This window comes from Neofelis nebulosa, chromosome 2, assembly GCF_028018385.1.
Source record: "Neofelis nebulosa isolate mNeoNeb1 chromosome 2, mNeoNeb1.pri, whole genome shotgun sequence".
Classification (NCBI taxonomy): Eukaryota; Metazoa; Chordata; class Mammalia; order Carnivora; family Felidae; genus Neofelis; species Neofelis nebulosa.
This window is the reverse complement of record NC_080783.1, coordinates 182,542,271-182,567,552: the sequence shown is the minus strand read 5'-3', so window position 1 is coordinate 182,567,552 and position 25,282 is coordinate 182,542,271. Positions and strand designations below refer to the sequence as shown.

General features: G+C 35.8%; 1 protein-coding gene across 8 annotated transcripts in view; it reads right to left on the bottom strand.

The window, feature by feature from the left end:
* Window positions 1-25,282, bottom strand: part of LOC131504751 (BEN domain-containing protein 5) — a 1,495,810-nt gene that overhangs the window by 1,353,335 nt on the left and 117,193 nt on the right. For all 8 annotated transcript variants that reach the window (XR_009258138.1, XR_009258139.1, XM_058717439.1 and 5 more), the window contains exon 2: window positions 2,167-2,289. Coding sequence is in view for 6 of the 8 variants with exons in the window: in XM_058717439.1 (XP_058573422.1) it covers window positions 2,167-2,289 (123 nt within the window). In the remaining 2 variants the exon portion in view is untranslated. The remainder of the gene's footprint in view (window positions 1-2,166; window positions 2,290-25,282) is intronic.

Genomic DNA, 25,282 nt, shown 5'->3' with positions numbered 1-25,282 from the left:
TTAGGAAGACCAATAGGAGGAATTTCTATAAGATTTCAATATTTGGTTTATTTTTATCTTATGGATATTGTTTTTCTCTTGATGCTGGTTACCAGAAAACCTTCAGTTAAATTTATTGTCTACCTATAGCAAATTTATGGGAACTCATAGCATGTATTTTATATACTCATCCAGCTGAATTTTCTTTTGGTATTTTCCCTGAGATTTTCTCATTTACCTATTTTTTAAATATTATTATTATTTTGTTTCCATTTTGGTAAGATGTTTTAATTTTTTAAACAATGAAATATATATATTTTTTTTTCTTTTAGACATAAAGTAGGCATCATTCTCCATTAAATGATGAGGAAACTATGGCTTAGCTTTCAAGTGAGAATTTAAACTTTAGCCTGACACCAGAGCATGTCCACTTAACCACTCTACTATTACTGCAAGGCTTATGCACCACTTGCACAAATTCAGTTGACATAAACCAACTATTCATACACTTTTGGAGAAATATACATTATTAATTTGGTTACTATGTGGTCACATTGGGTAATTTCTGCTACTGAACTTTTCAGTAAAGGATGGAAAAATATGACTAAGTTAAAGGAAAATATGGAAAGAAATCTGGATTATTTCATACTTTAGGTAAACCAAAACAACACATAATCTTTAAAACGAGGATAATTTTGACCCTTAGAGAGCTGCTGTTATTATAAAGAGCCTTCAAGTCTTTAACTGAGGTAAAAAGAATTCAAAAGATATTTTCTAAGCACCAAATATATCCCAGGCAAGGCAAAATGCAAACTTCAGGGAAACTGTTCTTAACTATGTGGACAGTGTTGTCTGAATGGAAGAACACTACAGTACTATCTTATAGGTTGAATTATGTGCCCCCCAAATTCATGTTAAAGTCTTAACACCCAGTACCTCAGAATGTGACCTTAAAAGGAAACAGGGTCTCTACAAAGATAATCAAGTTAAAATGTAGTCATCAGAGTGGCCCCTGATCCAACATGACTGGCATCCTTATACAGAAGGAATATTTAGAAAAAAACAGGCACACAGGGAGAATGCCAAGTAAAGATGAAGGCAAGGATTGGGGTGATGATTCTACAAGCCAAAGAACACCAAAGATTGCTAACAAACCACCAGAAGCTAGAAAAAAAGGAATGGAATATATTCTTCTTCATAACCCTTACAAGGAAACAACCCTACTGACACACTGATCTCAAGACATTCATCCTCCAGGATGGTGAGATAATAAATTTCTGTTGTTTAAGCCACACAGTTGGTTGTTCTTTGTTATGGCAGCCCTAGCAAACTAAAATAGCATGGAATAAACAAAGAGCAAAAGCTTGAATAAACAAGTTTTCAACTGTTGATATAAACAACCAATGTTCTTAGGGTTGAGAGAAGTGTCATGTAACTAAACTGCCATGCCCCTACAAACAATCACACACACACACACACACACACACACACACACACACACATTATTCAAAATAAAAAATAATTAATAATTACTCATAAAACAAAATTATGTTTACCTTTCTCATTAGTATTTTCAACATATTCTGACTACCTAATATGTGCTATACAGAGTATGAGGCTCAGGGCACAAAAACGTTAACAAGATCCATTCCCTACTGGATAGGAATTTACAATCAAGTTTTGATCTTCCCATTCAGAATAACCACAGAATTTGATGATTATGATATAATATTACTTCTGCTGTTTTGTTTGTGTTCAACTGAATCTGTTACCTAATCATTTCTTTATAGGGAGACCTTCTCTCTGACAAAGACTAAGTTCTATGAGCATGTCACACAGAACCAAATACATGATAAACATTCAATAATTAATGATTGATCATATAATCAATTTGTCAGTTTTATCCCCCAAAAATTAATATCTGAAAAAGTATTTTATAAAATATAAGGTGCTCTATCAATGATCATTATTATTAACATTATACCATTGATCACATATCAACAAAAACACAGCATTTCATTTTCAAGTATTTCCAATTTAATTCTTTAAAAATTGATTTTTTTTCCTGATAACCTGTTCCATTATGATGAAATATTAAATGGGTTGAATCACAGTGAATGGCCAGATGAACTGTATTTTGAAACAACCGAAGACAAATTCAAAAGCTAAGGTCTTTAATACACTTACCACTTTCAAAACAAGCATCAAAGATAAGATGTCCTTTCTTGGGCTGTCCACAGTATCCAGATGGAAGCACCGTATATTTGCTCACATTCCCTCCGATGGCATCTTCATTTCCCATATCATTGCCTATTTTAAAAAAAAGGCTCATGTTTAACATAAAACAAAACATATCTAGTAACAGAAGCCCAACAAAATTTTTATTATTGTTTTCCCTGTCCCCTATCATTTATTACCTATCCAGACAGTAAGAAATGAACTACAATAGTGGTGTAGTGTAGAAACAAGAAACATTTTGAAATCAGAAACTAAGGTCTGAAATCTCACCTCTACAACATTAATTCTTTGTGATACAAAGCAATCAACTTAATTCCTTTAAGCCTCAGTTTTTCTCATCCATAATAAAAGAAAAGCAAAAGCCATTCTTCAAAATGGTGTTTATGAGAATTAGGTAAGAAAATATCTAGCATGACAACTGAAATCCAAAAGATGCTCATTAAATTGCATCAGGTATTTAATAAATGGTTAATATATTTAAATTGTCAGAAATATTTAATAATTTTAATTCAAATAAAGCAATGGTACTATAACTAGCATTATAACTTCCTAGCATTCCATAACCAGAAATAAGCTGAGAACCAATGAATTAACATAGAAGTTATATTTCCTAAAAGGAACTTTAATTTTTTTTTTAATTTAGAAGTGTAACTTCCACCTAAGATGTAGAAAGTTGGAAAAATCAAACCTTATACCTTAAAAATACATATCCCAACAAAGAACAAAATGATAACTTTAAAAAATTCTATCAGAAACAGAGATTACAAGGCAGCAATAATCTGATGTCCAAGGAAAGTTAGGACCCAGAGCACAGGAGAAAGAACTGGTAGGTGTCATACCAGTGAGTAAACAGAATGAGGCCTAATTTTTTTTAACTACTAAAAGTCAAGTATAGGAAAAATGAGACTGTAGAACCTCACAGAGACATAGACACAAAGGGAATTCACAACCACTAGCAGTCTCTTCTATACATGCCTTTTATCAGGTGTTTAGGAGAAAGATTGAGGACAGGGCAGAAAACTAGAAAATGCCTCTCACTGTAATGCAGGACTGGAGAAGGGGAGGGACTTCTCTTATAAAAGAGGCATAGGGGCACCTGGGTGGCTCAGTTGGTTAGGTGTCCGACTTCGGCTCAGGTCATGATCTCACAGCTTGTGAGTTTGAGCCCGGCGTCAGGCTCTGTGCTGACAGCTCAGAGCCTGGAGCCTGCTTCAATTCTGTGTTTCCCTCTCTCTCTGCCCCTACCCTGCTTGTGCTGTCTGTCTCTCATAAATGAATAAACGTTAAAAATTTTTTTTAAAAAAGAGGCATGAAGCCCCCCCCCCCAGTATCCTTTTCCCTTATGGGGAAAAAAAAGCCACTGGGGGAGAAAGATCAAACCTTAAAACCCCATGCATGAATAAGATTCCAAAATAGGAGGAGGAGCAGCAAAAGAAAATATCCTCTATACCTGAAGGAGAGGAAGACAAGACTACCTCACACAAGACCCATCAATGATTCAAAGCATAGATGAAAGAGGGAAGAGAGATGGAATCATTGAAAAAATCACCCCAAGACCAAAGCATATAGGACCCGCCTAAGACCTAAGAAAGACCAAGACAACAGAAATATTCTTGCTTCCTCAATACCAAGATAGCAAGCACTAAAAACTAAAGTAATCTACTTCTAGAGATGAGACAAATCCACAGAAATAAACCCTCTCTGTAGCAGGTGTAACCAGGGAAGGACCAAAGTTTAGGGTGGAGCAGATGACTGAGGAAAAATTCTCAATCTCTCTAGCCCTATTCATCAGGAATAAAGTAACCCTAAAGACTCTACCAAAAAACATTTGATTACATATTGATACAAAATCAATATATAGAAATCTAAATCAATATACAGAAATCTTCTTGCATTTCTATATAATAATAAAATAGCAGAAAGAGAAATTTAAAAAAATTTGAATTGACAATTGTCCCAAAAGTAATAAAATACCCAGTAATGAACTTGACTAAGGAGATGTAAGATCTATATTCTGAAAACTATAACACACTGATAAAAAACTGAAGATGATACAAACAAATGGAAAGATATTCCATTTGGAAAAACAAGAATTGTTAAAATCTCCACACTACCCAAAGCAATCTACATATTTAATGCAATCCCTACCAAAATACTAACATTTCTCACAAAACTAAAACAAATAATCCTAAAATTTGTATGGAACCACAAAACACCCTGAACAGCCAAAGTAATCTTGAAAAAGGAAAACAAAACTGGAGGTATCACAATCCCAGATTTCAAGATATACTGAAAAGCTGTAGTAATCAAAAGAGTCAGATACTGGTACAAAAACAGACACATAGATCAAGAGACTAGAACAGCCAGCCAGAAATAAATTCATGATTATTTGGTGAATTAATCTTCAACAAAGGAGGCAAGAATATGCAATGGGAAAAAGACAGTCTCTTCAACAAATTGTGTTAGGAAAACTGGACAACTCCATGCAAAAGAATGAAACTGAACCACTTTCTTACACCATACACAAAATTAAACTCAAAATGGATTTAGGACCTAAGTGTGAGACCTGAAACCATAAAAATCCTAGAAGAGAACACAGACCGTAATATCTCTGACATCATCCATGCAACATTTTTCTAGGTATATCTCCTCAAGCAAAGGAAATAAAGCCAAAAGAAACTATTGGGACTATATCAAAATAAAAACATAAAAAAACTAAACTAAAAGACAGCACAACTGAGTGGGTAAAGATGTTGGAAAATAACATATGTGATAAAGGATTAGTATCCAAAATATATAAAGAATTTATAAAACTCAACACCCAAAAAACAATCTAATTTTAAAAAATGGCCACAAATCCTGGGAAACTTAACAGAAGACCATGGGGGAGGGGAAGGGGGGAAAAAGTTACAGAGAGGGAGGAAGGCAAACCATAAGAGACTCTTAAATACTGAGAACAAACTGAGGGTTGATGGGGGTGGGGGAGAGGGGAAAGTGGGTAATGGGCATTGAGGAAGGTACCTGTTGGGATGAACACTGGGTGTTGTATGGAAACCAATTTGACAATAAATTATATTTAATATTTTAAAAATGGCCACAAGACATGAACAGAAAATTCTCCAAAGACATAAAAATAGCCACCAGACACATGAAAAGATGACCAACATCACTCATCATCAGGAAAATGCAATGAAAACCACAATGAAATATCACCTCACACCTGTCAAAATGGTTAAATCAAAAACACAAGAAAACAGTGTTCATGATGATTAGGAGAAAAAGGAACCATCGTGCACTGTTGGTAAGAATATACAATGGTGCAGTCTGCCAGCAGCTGGCCGAAGCGTGAGGGAGCAGACGGCGGTCGGAGCAGCGCTTGCAGCCAAAGTGCAGAGGGACAACAGCCCACTGCGGAGAGATGCTGGGCATGGCGTCAGGAATGACCAACAGAGATGGTTGAGATTCAGGGGAAGATGGCGGCATAGGAGAACGCTGGGCTCACCGTGTCCTGCTGATGACTAAAATTCCACCCACATCTGCCTAAATAACCCAGAAAACTGCCAGAAGACTAGCAGAATGGATTCTCTGGAGTTAAGCGCAGAAGAGAGGCCCACAAAAGAGGGTAGGAAGGGTGGAGAGGCAGTGCGCACTACAGGGACTGGTGGGAGGGAGCCAGGGCGGAGGGGCAGCCCACCAGCAAAGCAGAGCCCCTGAGTCTGGCTTACAAAAGCGGAGGGGCCGGACAGAGGGTGTTCTGACAGCAAGCGGGACTTAACATCTGGAAGGTTATAAGTTAAAAGCTCTGCTCAGAGAGCGTGGGAGGGCTGGAGGACAACGGGAGGGAGAGTTGTTGAGCCCCGGACCACAGAGCTCAGCTTGGCGGGGAACAAAGGCACTTGCCAGCACCATCTCCCTCGCCCATCCCCCAGCGAAAATCCCAAAGGGAACCAGTTCCTGTCAGGGAACTTGCTTGCACTGCACAATAACCAAACACTGTGCTTCTGCAGATCCATCCCTCCGGCAGCGGGTCTGACTGCCTGCAGGGCCCCTCCCGAAGCAGATCACCGAAGGATAAGCGAGATGACCCTGCCCCTCCTGCCCCTGTGCACCTTTCCTATCCACCCCACCTAATACTCCAGATTCCCAGCACCACAAGCCTGGCAGTGTGCAAGTAGCCCAGACGGGGCACGCCACCCCACAGTGAATCCGGCCCCTAGGAGAGGGGAAGAGAAGGTACACACCAGTCTGACTATGGCCACAGCAGTGGGCTGGGGGCAGACATCAGATCTGACTGCAGCCCCACCCACCAATGCAAGTTATTCAAGACAGCACAGGGGAAGTGCCCTGCAGTTCCACAACACTACAGGGACTATCCAAAATGACGAAACAGAAGAATTCCCCTCAAAAGAATCTCCAGGAAATAGCGACAGTTAACAAACTGATCAAAACGATTTAAACAATATTTAAATTAAAATTTAAACAATATCACAGAAAGTGAATTTAGAATAATAGTCATAAGATTAATCGCTGGGCTTGGAAACAGTATAGAGGACAGCAGACAATCTATTGCTACAGAGATCAAGGTAGTAAGGAACAGCCAGGAGGAGCTAAAAAATGCTATCAATGAGCTGCAAAATAAAATGGAAACGACCACACCTCGGATTGAAGACGAAGAGGAGAGAATAGGTGAACTGGAAGATAAAATTATGGAAAAAGAAGAAGCTGAGAAAAAGAGAGATTAAAAAATCCAGGAGTATGAGGGGAAAATTAGAGAACTAAGTGACGCACTAAAGAGAAATAATATATGCATAATTGGTATTCCAGAGGAGGAAGAGCGAGGGAAAGGTGCTGAAGGTGTACTTGAAGAAATAATAGCTGAGAACTTCCCTGATCTGGGGAAGGAAAAAGGCATTGAAATCCAAGAGGCACTGAGAACTCCCTTCAGACGTAACTTGAATCCATCCTCTGAATGACATATCATAGTGAACCTGGCAAAATACAAGGATAAAGAGAAAATTCTGAAAGCAGCTAGGGATAAATGTGCTCTAACATATAAAGGGAGACCGATAAGACTCACGACGGATCTCTCTACTGAAACTTGGCAGGCCGGAAAGGAATGTCAGGAAATCTTCAATGTCATGAACAGAAAAAAATATGCAGCCGAGAATCCTTTATCCAGCAAATCTGTCATTTAGAATAGAAAGAGAGATAAAGGTCTTCCCAAACAAACAAAACCTGAAGGAATTTGTCACCACTAAACCAGCCCTGCAAGAGATCCTAAGGGGGATCCTGTGAGACAGAGTACCAGAGACATCACTACAAGCATGAAACCTACAGACATCACAATGACTCTAAACCCATCTTTCTATAATAATACTGAACATAAATGGACTAAATGTGCCAACCAAAAGACATAGGGTATCAGAATGGATAAAAAAACAAGACCCATCTATTTGCTGTCTACAAGAGACTCATTTTAGACCTGAGGATACCTTTAGATTGAGAGTGAGGGGATGGAGAACTATTTATCATGCTACTGGAAGCCAAAAGAAAGCTGGAGTAGCCACTTATATCAGACAAACTAGACTTTAAATTAAAAGCTGTAACAAGAGATGAAGAAGGGCATTATATAATAATTACAGGGTCTATCCATCAGGAAGAGCTAACAATTATAAATGTCTATGAGCCGAATACCGGAGCCCCCAAATATATAAAACAATTACTCATAAACATAAGCAAACTTATTGATAAGAATGTGGTAATTGCAGGGGACTTTAACACTCCACTTACAGAAATGGATAGATCATCTAGACACACGGTCAATAAAGAAACAAGGGCCCTGAATGATACATTGGATCAGATGGACTTGACAGATATATTTAGAACTCTGCATCCCAAAGCAACAGAATATACTTTCTTCTCGAGTGCACATGGAACATTCTCCAAGATAGATCACATACTGGGTCACAAAACAACCCTTCATAAGTATACAAAAATAGAAATCATACCATGCATACTTTCAGACCACAATGCTATGAAGCTTGAAATCAACCACAGGAAAAAGTCTGGAAAACCTCCAAAAGCATGGAGGTTAAAGAACACCCTACTAAAGAATGAGTGGGTCAACCAGGCAATTAGAGACGAAATTAAAAAATATATGGAAACAAACGAAAATGAAAATACAACAATCCAAACACTTTGGGATGCAGTGAAGGTAGTCCTGAGAGGCAAATACATTGCAATCCAGGCCTATCTCAAGAAACAAGAAAAATCCCAAATACAAAATCTAACAGAACACCTAAGGGAAATAGAAGCAGAACAGCAAAGACAGCCTAAACCCAGCTGAAGAAGAGAAATAATAAAGATCAGAGCAGAAATAAACAATATAGAATCTAAAAAAATGCAGAGCAGATCAATGAAACCAAGAGTTGGTTCTTTGAAAAATTATACAAAACTGACAATCCTCTAGCCAGGCTTCCCAAAAACAAAAGGGAGATGACCCAAATAGAAAAAATCATGAGTGAAAATGGAATTAATACAACCAATCCCTCAGAAATACAAGCAATTATCAGGGAATACTATGAAAAATTCTATGCCAACAAACTGGACAACCTGGAAGAAATGGACAAATTCCTAAACACCCACACACTTACAAAACTCAATCAGGAGGAAATAGAAAGCGTGAACAGACCCATAACCAGTGAAGACATTGAATCAGTCATCAAAAATCTCCCAACAAATAAGAGTCCAGGACCAGATGGCTTCCCAGGGGAGTTCTACCAGACGTTTAAAGCAGAGATAATACCTATCCTTCTCAAGTTATTCCAAAAAATAGAAAGGGAAGGAAAACTGCCAGACTCATTCTATGAAGCCAGTGTTACTTTGATTCCTAAACCAGAGACCCAGCGAAAAAAGAGAACTACAGGCCAATATCCCTGATGAATATGGATGCAAAAATTCTCAACAAGATACTAGCAAATCAAATTCAACAGCATATAAAAAGAATTATTCACCATGATCAAGTGGGATTCATTCCTGGGATGCAGGGCTTGTTCAACATTCGCAAATCAATCAACATGATACATTACATTAATAAAAGAAAAGATAAGAACCATATGATCCTGTCAATCGATGCAGAAAAAGCATTTGACAAAATTCAGCATCCTTTCTTAATAAAAACCCTCGAGAAAGTCGGGATAGAAGGAACATACTTAAAGATCATAAAAGCCATTTATGAAAAGCCCACAGCTAACATCATCCTCAATGGGAAAAACTGAAAGCTTTCCCTCTGAGATCAGAAACACGACAGGGATTTCCACTCTCACTGCTGTTGTTTTAACATAGTGTTGGAAGTGCTAGCATCAGCAATCAGACAACAAAAGGAAATCAAATCAAAGGCATCAAAATTGGCAAAGATGAAGTTAAGCTTTCACTTTTTGAAGATGACATGGTATTATACATGAAAAATCCGACAGACTCCACCAAAAGTCTGCTAGAACTGATACATGAATTCAGCAAAGTTGCAGGATACAAAATCAATGTACAGAAATCAGTTGCATTATTATACACTAACAATGAAGCAACAGAAAAACAAATAAAGAACCTGATCCCATTCACAATTGCACCAAGAAGCATAAACTACCTAGGGATAAATCTAACCAAAATGTACAAGATCTGTATGCTGAAAACTATAGAAAGCTTATGAAGGAAATTGAAGAAGATATAAAGAAATGGAAAAACATTCCGTGCTCATGGGATGGAAGAATAAATATTGTCAAAATGTCAATACTACCCAAAGCTATCTACACATTGAATGCAATCCCAATCAAAATTGCACCAGCATTCTTCTCGAAACTAGAACAAGCAATCCTAAAATTCATATGGAACCACAAAAGGTCCCAAACAGCCAAAGTGGTTTTGAAGAAGAAGACCAAAGCAGGAGGCATCACAATCCCAGACTTTAGCCTCTACTACAAAGCTGTAATCATCAAGACAGCATGGTATTGGCACAAAAACAGACACATAGACCAATGGAATAGAATAGAAACCCCAGAACTGGACCCACAAAAGTACGGCCAACTCATCTTTGACAAAGCAGGAAAGAATATCCAATGGAAAAAAGACAGTCTCTTTAACAAATGGTGCTGGGAGAACTGGACAGCAACATGCAGAAGGTTGAAACTAGACCACTTTCTCGCACCATTCACAAAAATAAACTGAAAATGGATAAAGGACTTGAATGTTAGACAGGAAACCATCAAAACCCTAGAGGAGAAAGCAGGAAAAGACCTCTCTGACCTCAGCCGCAGCAGTTTCTTACTTGACACATCCCCAAAGGCAAGGGAATTAAAAGCAAAAATGAACTATTGGGACCTCATGATGATAAAAAGCTTCTGCACAGCAAAGGACACAATCAACAAAACTAAAAGGCAACCAACAGAATGGGAAAAGATATTTGCAAATGACATATCGGACAAAGGGCTAGTATCCAAAATCTATAAAGAGCTCACCAAACTCCACATCCGAAATACAAATAATCCAGTGAAGAAATGGGCAGAAAACATGAATAGACACTTCTCTAAAGAAGACATCCGGATAGCCAACAGGCACATGAACACATGCTCAACATCGCTCCTCATCAGGGAAATACAAATCAAAACCACACTCAGATATCACCTCACGTCAGTCAGAGTGGCCAAAATGAACAAATCAGGAGACTATAGATGCTGGCGAGGATGTGGAGAAACGGGAACCCTCTTGCTTTGTAGCAACGTGGATGGAACTGGATAGTGTTATGTGCTAAGTGAAATAAGCCATACAGAGAAAGACAGATACCATAAGTTTTCACTCTTATGTGGATCCTGAGAAACTTAACAGAAACCCATGGGATTTCTGGGGGAGGGGAAGGAAAAAAAAAAAAGAGGTTAGAGTGGGAGAGAGCCAAAGCATAAGAGACGCTTAAAAACTGAGAACAAACTGAGGGTTGATGGGGGGTGGGAGGGAGGGGAAGGTGTTTGATGGGTATTGAAGAGGGCATCTTTTGGGATAAGCACTGGGTGTTGTATGGAAACCAATTTGACAATAAATTTCATATATTGAAAAAAATTAAATTAAAGAAAAAATATATATATACAATGGTATGGCCAGTATGGAAAACAATATGAAGATTCCTCAAAAACTTAAAACTAGAACTACCATATGATCCAGTAATCCCTCTACTGGGTATTTTCCCAAAGAATATGAAAACACAAATTCAAAAATATATGTATAAACCTATGTTTGTTGCAGCATTATTTTTAATAGCCAAATTATGGAAGCAACCCAGTGTCTACCAACAGATGAATGGATAAAAAAGATGTGATATATATAAAGGGATATTATTCTCCATAAAAAAAAAATGAAATCTTACCATTTGCAACAACATGGATGGATCTAGAGTATATAATGCCAAGAAAAATAAGTCAGAGAAAGACAAATACCATATGATTTCATTCATGTGGAATTTCAGGAACAAAACACATCAGAAAAGGCAAAAAGAGACAAACAAACAGACTTTTAAATACAGAGAACAAAATGATGGTTACCAGAGTGTTGATGTGTTGGGATGGGTGAAATAGGTGAAGGGGATTAAAAGTACACTTACCATGATGATGAGCACTGAGTAAAGTATAGAATTGTTGAAACACTATATTGTAAAACATTGTATATTAATTATACTGGAATGTTAAAATTTTGTAATTTTAAAAATAAAGAAAGAAATTAAAATGTTAAAAAAAGTAACGCTAGAAGAATTTAAAGTCAATGATAAATTTAAGATAACCACAGCAACAATGAAACTTAACCCAGATTAATTCTTGATGAAAGTGACCTAGCCCTCAAACAAATGACCTACGAGATGAGGTGTATCCATTTCCAGAGACAAATAGTTTTTACATCATTGTCTACTGTTCTATACTGGGAGTCAAGTATGCAATAAAAAAATTGTGGAACATACAAAAAAACAAGAAAAAACAATCTCTCTATAAAGAGCAATATATAGAAGTAGACTCAGAAATGACTAGGGGCACCTGGGTGGCTCCTTCAGTTAGTGTCCGACTTTGGCTCAGGTCATGATCTCACTGTTGGTGGGTTTAAGCCCCATGTCAGTCTCTCTGTTGACAGCTCAGAGCCTGGAGCCTGCTTCAGAGTCCGTGTCTCCCTCTGTCACTGCCCCTCTCCTGCTCATGCTCTGTCTCTCTCTCAAAAATAAAAATTAAAAAAAAAATGACTAAACATTGGAATTATCAGACAATGAATTAAAATAACTAAGACTGACATGCTTTACTCTGGTGGAAAAGGAGGACAAAATGCATGAAAAAAATGGGAGAATTTCAGCAGAGAGATGGAAACTCCAATAATGAGCCAAAGGACATGCTAAAACTAAAAAACACAGTAACAGAGATGAAGACTTTCTTCAGTGTACTCATCAGTAATCTTGACACTGATGAGGAAATAATTACTGAACCCTAGCTCAACAGAATAGAAATAAGCTGAACATAAATACAAAGACAATAAAGAAAAGAAAAAGAAAAAAGAAAAAACACAGCATCCAAAAGTTGCAGAATACCAAATAATCTAACATATGTATAACTAAAATTCTAGAAGAAGATGAGAGAGAATGGAGCAGAATACTTGAAGAGATAACACCTAAGATTTTCCACAGTTAATTAAAAATATTGAGCTACTGACCCAAGAAGCATCAAAGAAAATATTTATTTTAAAACTTGACAGATCATACGTGAAAATACAAATTACATGTGATAAAAAATTACAGTACACTACTCATAAAAAACTGCGCAAACCAGAAATCAAAAGAATGATATCTTTAAATTACTGAAAGAAAAATACCTTTAAAAAAAATAAGGCCAGGGGCACCTGGGTGACTCAGTTAGTTGACTCTTGATTTCACCTCGGGTCATCATCTCACTGATAGTGGGATTGAGTCCTGTGTTGGACTCTGCACTGACAGTGTGGGGCTCTCTTGGGATTCTCTCTCTCCTGTTCTCTGCCCCTCCCCTGATCGTGCTCATTCTCTCTCTCTCTCTTTCTCTCTCTCTCTCTCAGTTTCTCTCTCTCCCCCCTCAAAATAAATAAATAAACATTTTTTAAAAAATTAAAACCATAATGCAAGTATTTGAGGAAAACAAGAGATGAGAAAATTCATTATCAGCAGTCTGATATTGTAAGAAATGTTAAACAAAGTTCTTCTGGCCAAAAGAAAATGATAACACATACAAACTAAGATCCACACAAAGAAATGAAGGACTCCAGAAGTGATAATGAAGGTAAATACAAATATTTCTCATCTTTAATACTCCAAAAGACAAATGACTATAAAGAAAAAATAGTAGCAATTTATTATGAGATTACACCATGTGTAGAAGTCAAATATATAGCAGAAGTAGCACAAAAGATGGGAGGGAGCAATTGGAAGTATGCTGTTTTAAGTTTCTTGAATTAAATCAAAAGCTGTATAATATTGTTTGAAAGTACATGAACTATAATAAATTAAAGATGTATACTGAAAAACCAAACACCAAAGAAAAGATCATATACTAGTCAAAAGTGAAGATAAAATAAAATTTTAAAAATAGCCTATCAATCCAAAAGAAGGCAGAAAACAAAAAAAGGATAAAAGGAACAAAGACCAGATGGACCAAACAGACAAAAACTAGCACAATATTAGAATTAATTTCTGAACATCAAACGGTATCTATTGACACTCTGCTAGGAAAGATAAAGAAATAGTTTATATATTCTCCACTTCCTTAAGAATTTTTAGTAGTTCTATTACTATAATTATTCTGTTGAGATGATTATCAATTGAGGAGTATTTTTAGAGGACATTTTGGACATCTATTGAGGTTTTTCTTTGTTTTCAAAATGGTGAAAGAGCACTGATGTCATTTGGTTGGTGGAGACCAGCTAGATGTATTGTAAAGTAGAGGACAGTCCAGTACAACTTTCAAATCTCCTATACAGGCACTAATATACGTAAAAATCCTATTTATAATTATGTGAGTTTAGAACTTAATGCTGTTATACACACTTTGTATGGCTTTTATAAATACTGATTTTTTTTCAAGAATACAACTACCATGTAAACCAAGAAAGGATTATAATTTTTGTTCATAATTTTAACCAGAAGTATCACCATTTTAGGAAATAATGTCACCAGTAGCATTGTCACGCACTGTTATTTGATTCACTAATATAACACTCCTGTATCAGTTAATATTGGCAGCAGTTGTGTTTATAGTGATTCTACACACAAATGAAAACATTAGAACTCTACTGTGTTTTCCCTATGCCTGGACATATACATATCCTTGTTTTTCCTTGTGGATAAATCCTACTCACTCTAAGGACCTACATACAATATCATCTCCTCTGGGAAGTCTTACCTGACTTTCCCAAAGTCATTGTTCCTCTCTGTGCCCATAGCATCTTATTTATAATACCTTTGTTATAGCATTAATACCTTTTTATCATTAACTATAGGTGTCTTTTTACCCATAGTTATTGTGGTTTCTCATCAGAAGAATCGAATTCCTTATCTTTTTATCACTACTTTCTCTCTCTCCACCTCAGATATGACACAATTCTTGGCACAATGTCAGTAATCTATAAATATTCACTGAATTACTAAACACAAATTTAGGAGCTAAATTTGAGTTCAATATTGAATATTAGTTTTTATATGTCTGTTGAGAGCACAGGGAATACATGATATATTTTAAATTCATCAAAAAGAAACAGCAAAAAAGAGAGAGGGAGAGAGGGAGGCGAACCACAAAACAGACTCTTAACTACAGAGAACTGAGGGTTGTTGGAGGGGAGGTGGGTAGAGGAATGGGTTAAATGGATGATGGGTGATGGGTATTAAGGAGAGCACTTATTGTGGTGAGCACTGGGTGTTGTACGTAAGTGATGAAGTACTAAATTCTATTCCTGAAACTAATATTACACTATATGGTAACTAACTGGAATTTAAATAAAAACTTGAATTGAAAAAAAAAACCACAAAGATAGATTGTGGCATTCGATAAAAACTATGATTCAAGGAGCAGTAAGAAGTGTCAAACTAACAACCCCATTTACCTGAAACACTATTTAGATTTTATCATGGACACTACTGCTAATATTTGAAGTGAGATATAGTCATATACATTGGTATAGACACTTACTGAATGAACTATGAGGTTTTTTGTGTTTTTTTTTCTATGCTTGTTAACAAATCCTGACAGTAACATGTTGATCTTAAATGAGGGCATAAATGTGTAATATCTTTAAGATGTGAAGTTGCTGGACAAGGGCAGTGTGTATTACATTAGTAATACATTAGTATCATACATTAGTATCTTAATCAGATAGTCTACTTGCTTTGACATGACTGCTGTCAATTAATTTAAAAAATGTGGAGGGAAATCAAATGATTAAAATAAAAATAAATAAAGAGCACATTTAACATTTACAATTTACTAAAATAAAGTCGTGATGTAATAAGACCAACTAGTAAAAGAAAGCAAGATACCACAAAACATACATGCACTGACACAAAGACCAAAAAGGGAATAGGGTGAAACTACAGTCCATAATGTTAATTCAGTTCATTGGTTGATCATTTGAATACAGGAGGCAGGAGATGCAGTTATTTGTTCTCAGAAAAATCATATCTTAATTACATAACGCATGTATATAAAGTAATTAAAAATAATGGCATTTACATTAGTACAAAACAATCCAAGTTGGCATGGAATAATGGAATAGTAGTTATAGAACAATAATTTTAAATTTCTTGACTTCTGTGCATTTTAATGTTCAGCCAAATTGCTGTTTTACCCATATTTTGGAATCCAGTCTCTTCATTCTTGTAATGCCCGCACATTTAGTTAAGGCAGCATGAATTAGTAGTAAGAATTTGGATTTCAAATCAACATAGACTTGAGGCTGCATCCACCTAATGCAGATACATATGCAATACAACCTTTGTTCAATAATTTAACATAACCTCTAAGTCTGTTTGCTTAGAGTCTTATGTTGTTATAAAGGTTACAGAAAATATATGTAAATCACCTAGAACATAGAATTTACTCAGTAAGTAGCTGGTTATTATTACTATCATCATTATCATTACCATCATCATCATTATTAAGATACGTGTATTTCAAAGAAGTGTATTTAAAAAAATAATAAAAGATGCAAACTTATAAAGTATAAGGGAAGATTCAGAAAGGAAGGGAACAATTTGAATTTAAATCCATAAAGAATGTCTTAGTAGAAGTCTTTTCTTTGAAGTAAACACTGAATAAGCAGCATCCAGTTAAATTACACACTATAAAACACCCTTATTGTAGTGTATAAAATATTTGCCTCCAAACATAGAGCCAGACTAACACAATGAATTTTCCTACTTAAAGATGTTAGAAAGAGAGAAAATAAAAAATAAAACAATTGAGGTTTAAGGAAATAACTACCTAAATATAATCATGTTATTATTTGCATGCCTTTATAAAATGCTACATAGATAACAAATATTTAGCAGTAAAACTTATGAACATATTTTATGGAGGGAAAAACAAAGAAACATGTAGATCTATAGATGTAGGATGTACCTTAAGAAATAATACAATAATTATATCTCATTTTATGCTAATAGGCTGCTGAGACATCTAGAAATAGACTTTAGGGCTGCATAGAATATTTGAAATTTAAATGGAGTATGAAGATGATGGATATCACAAAGGCTGAATTTGTTCCATTTTTACACGGAGAATACTCTACAGTAGTCCCCCTTATCTGAGAGGGATGTGTTCCAAAACTCCTAGTGGATGTTTGAAGCTGCAGATAGTACCAAACCCTGTACATACCATGTTTTTCCAATACATACATACATAACTATGATAAAGCTAAACCTCTAACAGGCACAGTAAGAGATTAACAACAATAACTAATAATAAAATATAACAATTATAACAATATACTGCAATAAAAGTTATCATAGATCTTAGCAACCTCAACATATGATTTTTTTTTTCTAAATTTTAAGTCAGGAACTTTCACCTTCTCACCTAAAGGAAGCTCTTTAAAGCTTTTCACTGGCATATCCAAATTGCCAACATAATTACTCTTGCAATTTGAAGCCATTATTAAGTAAAATAAGCGTTACTTGAACACAAGCATCATGATACAGTAAATCTGATAACTGAGAAGGCTACCGAATGACTAACAGACAGGCAGGCAGCCTATACAATGTAAATATATTGCACAAAGGGATGATTCACACCCTAGACAGGTTGGCAAGAGATTTCATCATGCTACTCAGTATGGCTCGCAATTTAAAAGTTATAAGTTGTGTGTTTCTGGAATTTTCCATTTAATGTTTTTCAGATCACAGTTGACCACTAAACCAAGGTCAAGGGGGAGAATGCTGTACACTAAAGTTAAAGCAATTCATATCAGGCAAAAATGAAAAAAATAGGGGCAAATGATTGTTTTAGTTAGTTAAGCATCTGACTCATGATTTTGACTCAAGTCATGATCTCACAGTTCGTGGATCTGACCTCCATATAAGGCTCTGCACTGACAGCTCATGGGGATCCCTGCTTGGGATTCTCTCTCTCCCTCTCTTTGCCCCTCTCCCACTCGCACTCAAGCTCTCTCAAAATAAATAAGCTTAAAAAAATACTTCAAAAAATGAGGAACACAGCTTATTAATTAAAACTGACCTTTATATGGAACATGTATTCCACCTCTCAGGCTGAAACACCTTCAAAGAGGTAACAAATTACCCCTGTGTAGAAGTGACATGCAGTTAAAGAGATCTGTCAGAAGTTCCATTATAAAGTCATATTTCCAGGACTTCATAATTTCAAGAGAAAATTACATGAAAGATGAGACTAAAACCACAAACTCCAAGTCAAGAAAATAAATCTAAAATTCCTACTTGAGGGTGTTTTAAGAAAGAGAAATCTATTCATTTGAGAACTTTAACAACAGTAATCTAGTGCCCATTACATTGCTTCTTCCTAGCATTTTATAAAATATTATCATATTCGCTCATTACAAATATATACTTATAAGATATAGTACAAAACCTTTCTTAAAAAATTTTTAACAATTTCCTAAATATATACATCCTAATTCTCTCTAGGCACATACATCTTTCATACAAATAAGACATCTAGATTTGTTAAGCTACAATCTTACCTAATGCATATTGAAGATCTATTATTATAACCACTCTATCTTGTGCCCAGAATTAAAGTGAATATATAAGAAAAATAAGCTATAAATTCATCATTTAATAAAATAAGGATATACTAACAATTAATACTAAAGCTGTCAAAAAGCTGACCAATGAGTTAAGAACTACATGGAAAATAAAAATATATACAATTTTTAAAATGCTCTATTTCTATAAAAATAGAAAATTCAGTACAGACAGTATAGTTTGGTGCTATGTGGTATTGAGAAATGTGGACATACAACTGAATTCTTGCTTGGTTTGTTAAATGTATGACCATGAATGAGCCCCAATGCAGCAAGCTAAGGTCTTGGATTTCCCTATTTTTACCTGACACCCTTTAAAGAAAAATGGTTGGCCCATTTTTCCCTAAAAAGGTAGTTTGCATCCAATTTCCCAATAATTTGCAATAAATTATCTCCCTCCTTTGATCTCACCAAAAATCTACTTATACCTTTTCTATTTTCTATTACAGCAAGTTGCATATGCCTTAATGCCCACTTCCAAATGAGTTGCTTAAACATTAACTTTCTATTTGCATGCTAGTCATAGAACACGGAACCATATAGTTTTTGACTACTATTAATAGAAAAACCTGCATTTACTGTAGAACTAAAAAATGCCTGATATAAAACAATTTCAATAAATCATTTTTTAATTGAACATTCAATGGAAAAAGAATATTTAAAAGTATATTTTTCTGGGGAGTACCTGGGTGGCTCAGTTGGTTAAGCATCTAACTCTTCATTTCGACTCAAGTCATGATCTCATGGTTTGTAAGATCAAGCCCCATGTCCTGCTCTGCACTGACAGCACAGAGCCTGCTTGAGATTCTCTCTCTCCCTCTCTCTCTGTCTCTCTCTCTCTGCCTCTCCCCCACATGTGCTCTCTCTCAAAATAATGAAATAAACTTAAAGAAGAAAAAGTATATTCTTCTGGAGGAGGGGGCCCAAAATGGCAGCATAGGAAGCTGCTAACTCATCTCTTCCCAAATACACATCAAATCTATAGCTACATATGGATCACTCCCTGCTGAAAAAGACCCAAAAACTAGATGAAATGTTGTGCACAACAAAGGATAAAAATACTACAATGAGACAGGTAGAAGAGGTAGAGACACAGCCTTGGCAAAAACCCCATACCCATTGTGGCTACACACAATAAGAAGGGATCTCACCACAGAGGTCTTTCTCTCAGAGGAGAAAGGGGTTGGTGCCCAATACAGGGCACTCCAGCAGCTGGGATCTGTACTGGAGAAATGAGCCCCCAGAACATCTGGCTTGGAAAAGAAACAGAGCTGATGTCTATTGTCCCTAAGAGCTATAGAAAAACGAGATCCCCTCGTAAAGAACTACCAGACCCAGAGGAAAAACTAGCAGTTTAAAAAGCACCTAGACTATATGTGAGGGGGACTCATTTGCAGATCTGGTACACAGCACCCTCCAACCACCTTACTAGGATGCGCAGGGAAAAATGATCCTAGCACATGCTGATGCCAGACAGTACAAGTGGCTGCAACCCCTCCCTGGCTGGAGCAGGCAAGCACAAACAGTAAAGGTGTTCTCCCACTCCTTAGTCTGCAAGTGCCAGTGGTTTCAACACTCCCTTGCCAGCAGCAGTGGCATTCTCATATTTCCATTCTTAAGCCAGTACACATGCACAGGGGCTTTTCTGTTTAGTTTTTCACTACCAAAGCCCACAGGCTTATCTAGTCAAGACACTTCCCCATTACCTTACTGAAGCTGGTAAGTATGTCGTGTTCCATACACACTCCAGCTGCTTATAAAAGCCAGTAAACACATGCAATCCACATAGGGATCCCCGGTCACCATCCCCAGGGCACTGAACATACAGAAGACTAAAAGACAACCCCAGTCTTTATGTGAAAAAATCCTATTTTCTGAGCTTGGAGCTTCACTCTGAGAGACAGACTTCATCAGGCTTCTCACATATCAAAAGGCTAAGGAGGCATTCCCAGGAAACATGAGAAGGGAGACACCATCTTTCTGCAACCACATGGCTTCGCTACAGTTCAACAAGACTTCCCAGAAGGGAACTTATAACTCATGTGGAGCTCCAATTACTTCAAGTGTTGCTTAGGGACACCTCCAGATTTCCTGATCTGGAAGACAGCAGAGATTATGATTGCAACCCCACAGGACTATTTATATTTGCATAATTTAAACCTGCTACCTGAAGCTCTGGCTTCCAATCAGCCTAAAATTAGGTGCTAAATGAGATGCCAACCCTTGGTTCACTGACAGGTCTTGGCACATCCTCAACAATAGGAACATATCAAGAATAAACCAGGTGGTTTAGATAATAGCAAAGGTTCAAGAAACAATCAAGGAATAGGGCAAGGTTCAACAAAAAGGATCATCACCTACACCAGGCCAGTCCTTCAAGACTGACAGAGGTAGTTATTTGGCCAATAGACAGAAACAAACACAGAGAGTCAAGCAAAATAATGAAATAGACAAATATGCACCCCCCCAAAAAAAAAAGACAGGACAAAATACCAAAAAAGAACCTAATGGGCTGGAGATAAGTAATCAACCTAATAAAGAGTTCAAAGAAATTGTCATAAATGAACTGGGTCACTGAACTTGGGAGAAGAGTGGATGAACATAGTGAGAACTTCAACAAAGAGAAAACATACCACAGTACCAAACAGAAGTCACAGAGCTGAAGAATACAATAATGGAAAAGGAAAATATAACAGAGGGGTACCACAGAAGACCAAATGAAGTAGATGAAAAGATCAGTGAGCTGGAAGATAAGGCAATGGAACTCACCCAAACAGAACAGCAAAAAGAAAAAAGAATTTTAAAATATGAAGATAACTTAAAGGACCTCTGGGAAAACATCAAGTAGAATAACATTCACATTATAGGGGTCCCAGAAAGAGGAGACAGAGAGAGAAAAGAGTAGAAAATTTATCTAAAATAATAATGGCTGAAAATATCCCTAGCCTATGAAAGGAAACAGACATCCTGGTCCAAGGAGTCCACAGAGTTCCAAACAAGATAAACCCAAAGAGAACTACAAGACACATTATAATTAAAATGTCAACATTAAAGATAAAGAAGAGAATCTTAAAAGCAGAAAAAAAAAAATTGTTCCCCACAAACCATCAAATCATAAAACTATCAAATTTCTCAGCAGAAACTTTGCAAGCAAGAAGGTAATAGCATGACATATTCAAAGTGCTTAAGGAAAAACTTCCAACCAGAAACACTCTATCCACCAAGGTAATTATTCAGATTTAAAGAAGAAATAGAGTTTCCACACAAGCAATAGCTAAAGGAGTTCATCACTACTAAACTGGCCTTAAAAGAAATAGTAAAGAGACTTATTTAAGCTGAAGAGAAATGGCACTACTTAATAACAAGTAAAATACAAAAGTAAAATTCTCACTAAAAAAGATAAACATATAGTAAAGGCAGTTGACTAAATGCTTGTAAAGCTACTAAGAAGGTTAAAAGACAAAAGCAGTAAAATTAACTAAAATGATAATAATTAGTTAATGGATATATTAAATCAAAAGATGTAAAATGTGACATCACATTAAAAAGGTGGTGGTGGGGAAGCAAAAATGTACAGTTTGAAATGTGTTCAAATTTAAATGGCTATCAACTTAGACTGCTACATACATAGAATGATATAGATAAGTCTCACAGTAACAAGAAACCTTACAGTAAACACGTTAAAGAAAATGAGAATGAAATCTAAACATGAGACTAAAGAAAGTCATCAAAACACAAGGGAAGAGAAAAAGAACAGAGGAACAACAAAAACAGGCAGAAGACAATTAACAAAATGGCAATAAGTACATATCTATAATTACTTCAAATGCAAATGGACTAAATTCTCTAGTCAAAAGACATGAAAGTGGTTGAATGGATTAAAAGACATATCTATATACTGTTTACAAAAGACTGAATTCAGCAGTCAAAACATTTTTAAATGTTTTTTATGTTTAAACATTTTTAAATGTTTAACTGTTTAATGTTTAACTGTTTAAATGTTTAAACATTTTTAAATGTTTAAATCTGTCAAAACAGATTTAAAATGAAGGATATATAAAGATATCCTGTGCAAATGGAAAACAAAAGAAAGCTGGGGTAGCTATAGTCATATCAGACAAAACAGACTAATAAAGACTAAATAAAAAAAAAAAAGACAAAGGGGAGCACTACATTATGATAAAGGGGCCAATCCAGAAAGAAGATATAACATGTACAAATACATATGCACCCAACATATATGCACCAAAACATATAAAGCTAATATTAACACATCTGAAGTGAGAAATTGACACTGACAGAGTAATAGTAAGGGATTTTAACACCCCACTTAAATCAATGGATAAATCATCTGGACAGAAAATCAAGGAGGAAGAATTGTCCTTAAATTATGTATGAACAAGAAAGATGTAATAAGTATATATAGGACATTCCATTCAAAAGCAGATTAAACATTTTTCTCAAGTGCACATAGACTATTTCCCAGGGTAGATCACATGTTAGTCCACAAAGCAAGTCTCAATAAATTTAAGAAGATTCAAATCATATCAAGGATCTTTTCTCACCACAATGGTATTAAAGTAGAAATCAATTACAAGAAAAAAAACTGAAAAAAATTACAAATATGTGGACATTAAACAACATGTTACAAACAACTACTGAAATGCAGAAAAAAAGGAGAAATCAAAAACTAACTAGAAACAAATGAAAACAGAAATATAACACGCCAAAAGCTACAGGATACAGCAAAACTAGTTCCAAAAGGAAGTTCATAGCAATACAGCCTATCTCAAGAAACAAGAGAAATCTCAAAACAATTTAACTTTATACCTAATGGAGCAAGCAAAAGAAGTACAAAGACCATAGTTAGTAGAAGAAATGAATTAATAAAGATCAGAGAGGAAATAAATTGAACAGACTAAAAAGACAATGGAAACTAACAGTTGATTCCTTGAAAAGATAAACAAAATTGACAAAACTTTAGCCACATTCACTAACAGAAAAAGAGAGAGGGTTCAAATAAATAAAATCAGAAATGAAAGAGAAGTTACAACTGAAACTACAGAAATGCAAAGGATCATACTATAAAAAGCCATATACCAAAAAATGCAACAACCTGGAAAACATGAAGAAATTCCTAGAAACTTACAGTCTTCCAAGACTAAATCATGAAGAAACAGAAAATCTGAATAGATCAATTACTAGAGTAAGGAAATTGAATCAGTAATCAAAAACCTCCCAACAAACAGGACCAGAGAGCTTCCTTGGAGAACCCTATCAAACATTCAAAGATTTAATACCTATCCTTCTCAAACTCTTCCAAAACATTCAAAAGGAGAGAATGCTTCCAAACTCCTTTTAGGCACCCAGCAATACCATGATACCAAAACCAGACAAGGACCCCACCAAAAAAAAAAAAAAAAAAAAAAAAAAAAAAAAAAAAAAAAAAAAAAAAAATCACAGGCCAATATCCCTGATAGAATACAGATGAATCCTCAACAAAATATTAGCAAACCAAATTCAACAATACATTCAAAGGATCATACCACCACCACAATCAAGAAAGGCTTCTCTGCCAAGGATGCAAGCAAAGTTCAACATCCACAAATCAAACAACGTGATACACTACACTAACAAAATGAAAGATAAAAACGATATGATCATTTCAATAGACTCAGAAACAAGCATGTAACAAAATTTAACATCCATTTTGATAAAAACTCTCAACAGAGTGAATGGACCTCAAAATAATAAAGGCCATACATAAGAAATCCACAGCTATTATATTCAATGGTAAAAAGTTGAAAGCGTTTCCTCTAAGATCATGAACAAGATAGGGAATACCCATTCTACTTAGTTTTATTCATAACAGTACTGGAAGTCCTAATCATAAAAATTAGGCAAATAAATAAATAAATAAATGGCATCCAAATTGGTACAGAAAAAGTAAAACTGTCACTATTTGCAGATCACATGATAATACACCCAGAAAACCTGAAAGACTGTTTTGTAACAAAAAACTTAGAACTAATAAATGAATTCAGTAAAGTTGTAGGATATACACATTAATAAACAAAAATGTGGGGCGCCTGGGTGGCGCAGTCGGTTAGGCGTCCGACTTCAGCCAGGTCACGATCTCGGGGTCCGTGAGTTCGAGCCCCGCGTCAGGCTCTGGGCTGATGGCTCGGAGCCTGGAGCCTGTTTCCGATTCTGTGTCTCCCTCTCTCTCTGCCCCTCCCCCATTCATGCTCTGTCTCTCTCTGTCCCAGAAAGAAAGAAAGAAAGAAAGAAAGAAAGAAAGAAAGAAAGAAAGAAAGAACAGACAACAACAACAAAAAAAAAAAAGGTGTTGCATTTCTGTACAATAATAATCAAGTAGCAGAAAGGGAAATCAAGAAAACAATCCCATTTCCAATTACATCAAAAAGAATGACATATCTAGGAATAAACTTAACCAAGGAGGTGAAAGATCCACACACTAAAAGGTATAAGACATTGACAAAAGAAAGTGAAGAACACACAAATAAATGGAAAGGTATTCTATTCTCATGAATTGGATGAATATTGTTAAAAGGTCCATACTAACCAAAGCAATCTACAGAGTCAATGGAATGAATCCTGATCAAAACTCTAATGACATTTTTAACAGAATTAGAACAAATACATCTTAAAATTTGCATGGCATCACAAAAGACCTCAAAGATCCAAAACAATCTACAGAAAGAAGAACCAACCCAAAGGTATCACACTCCTT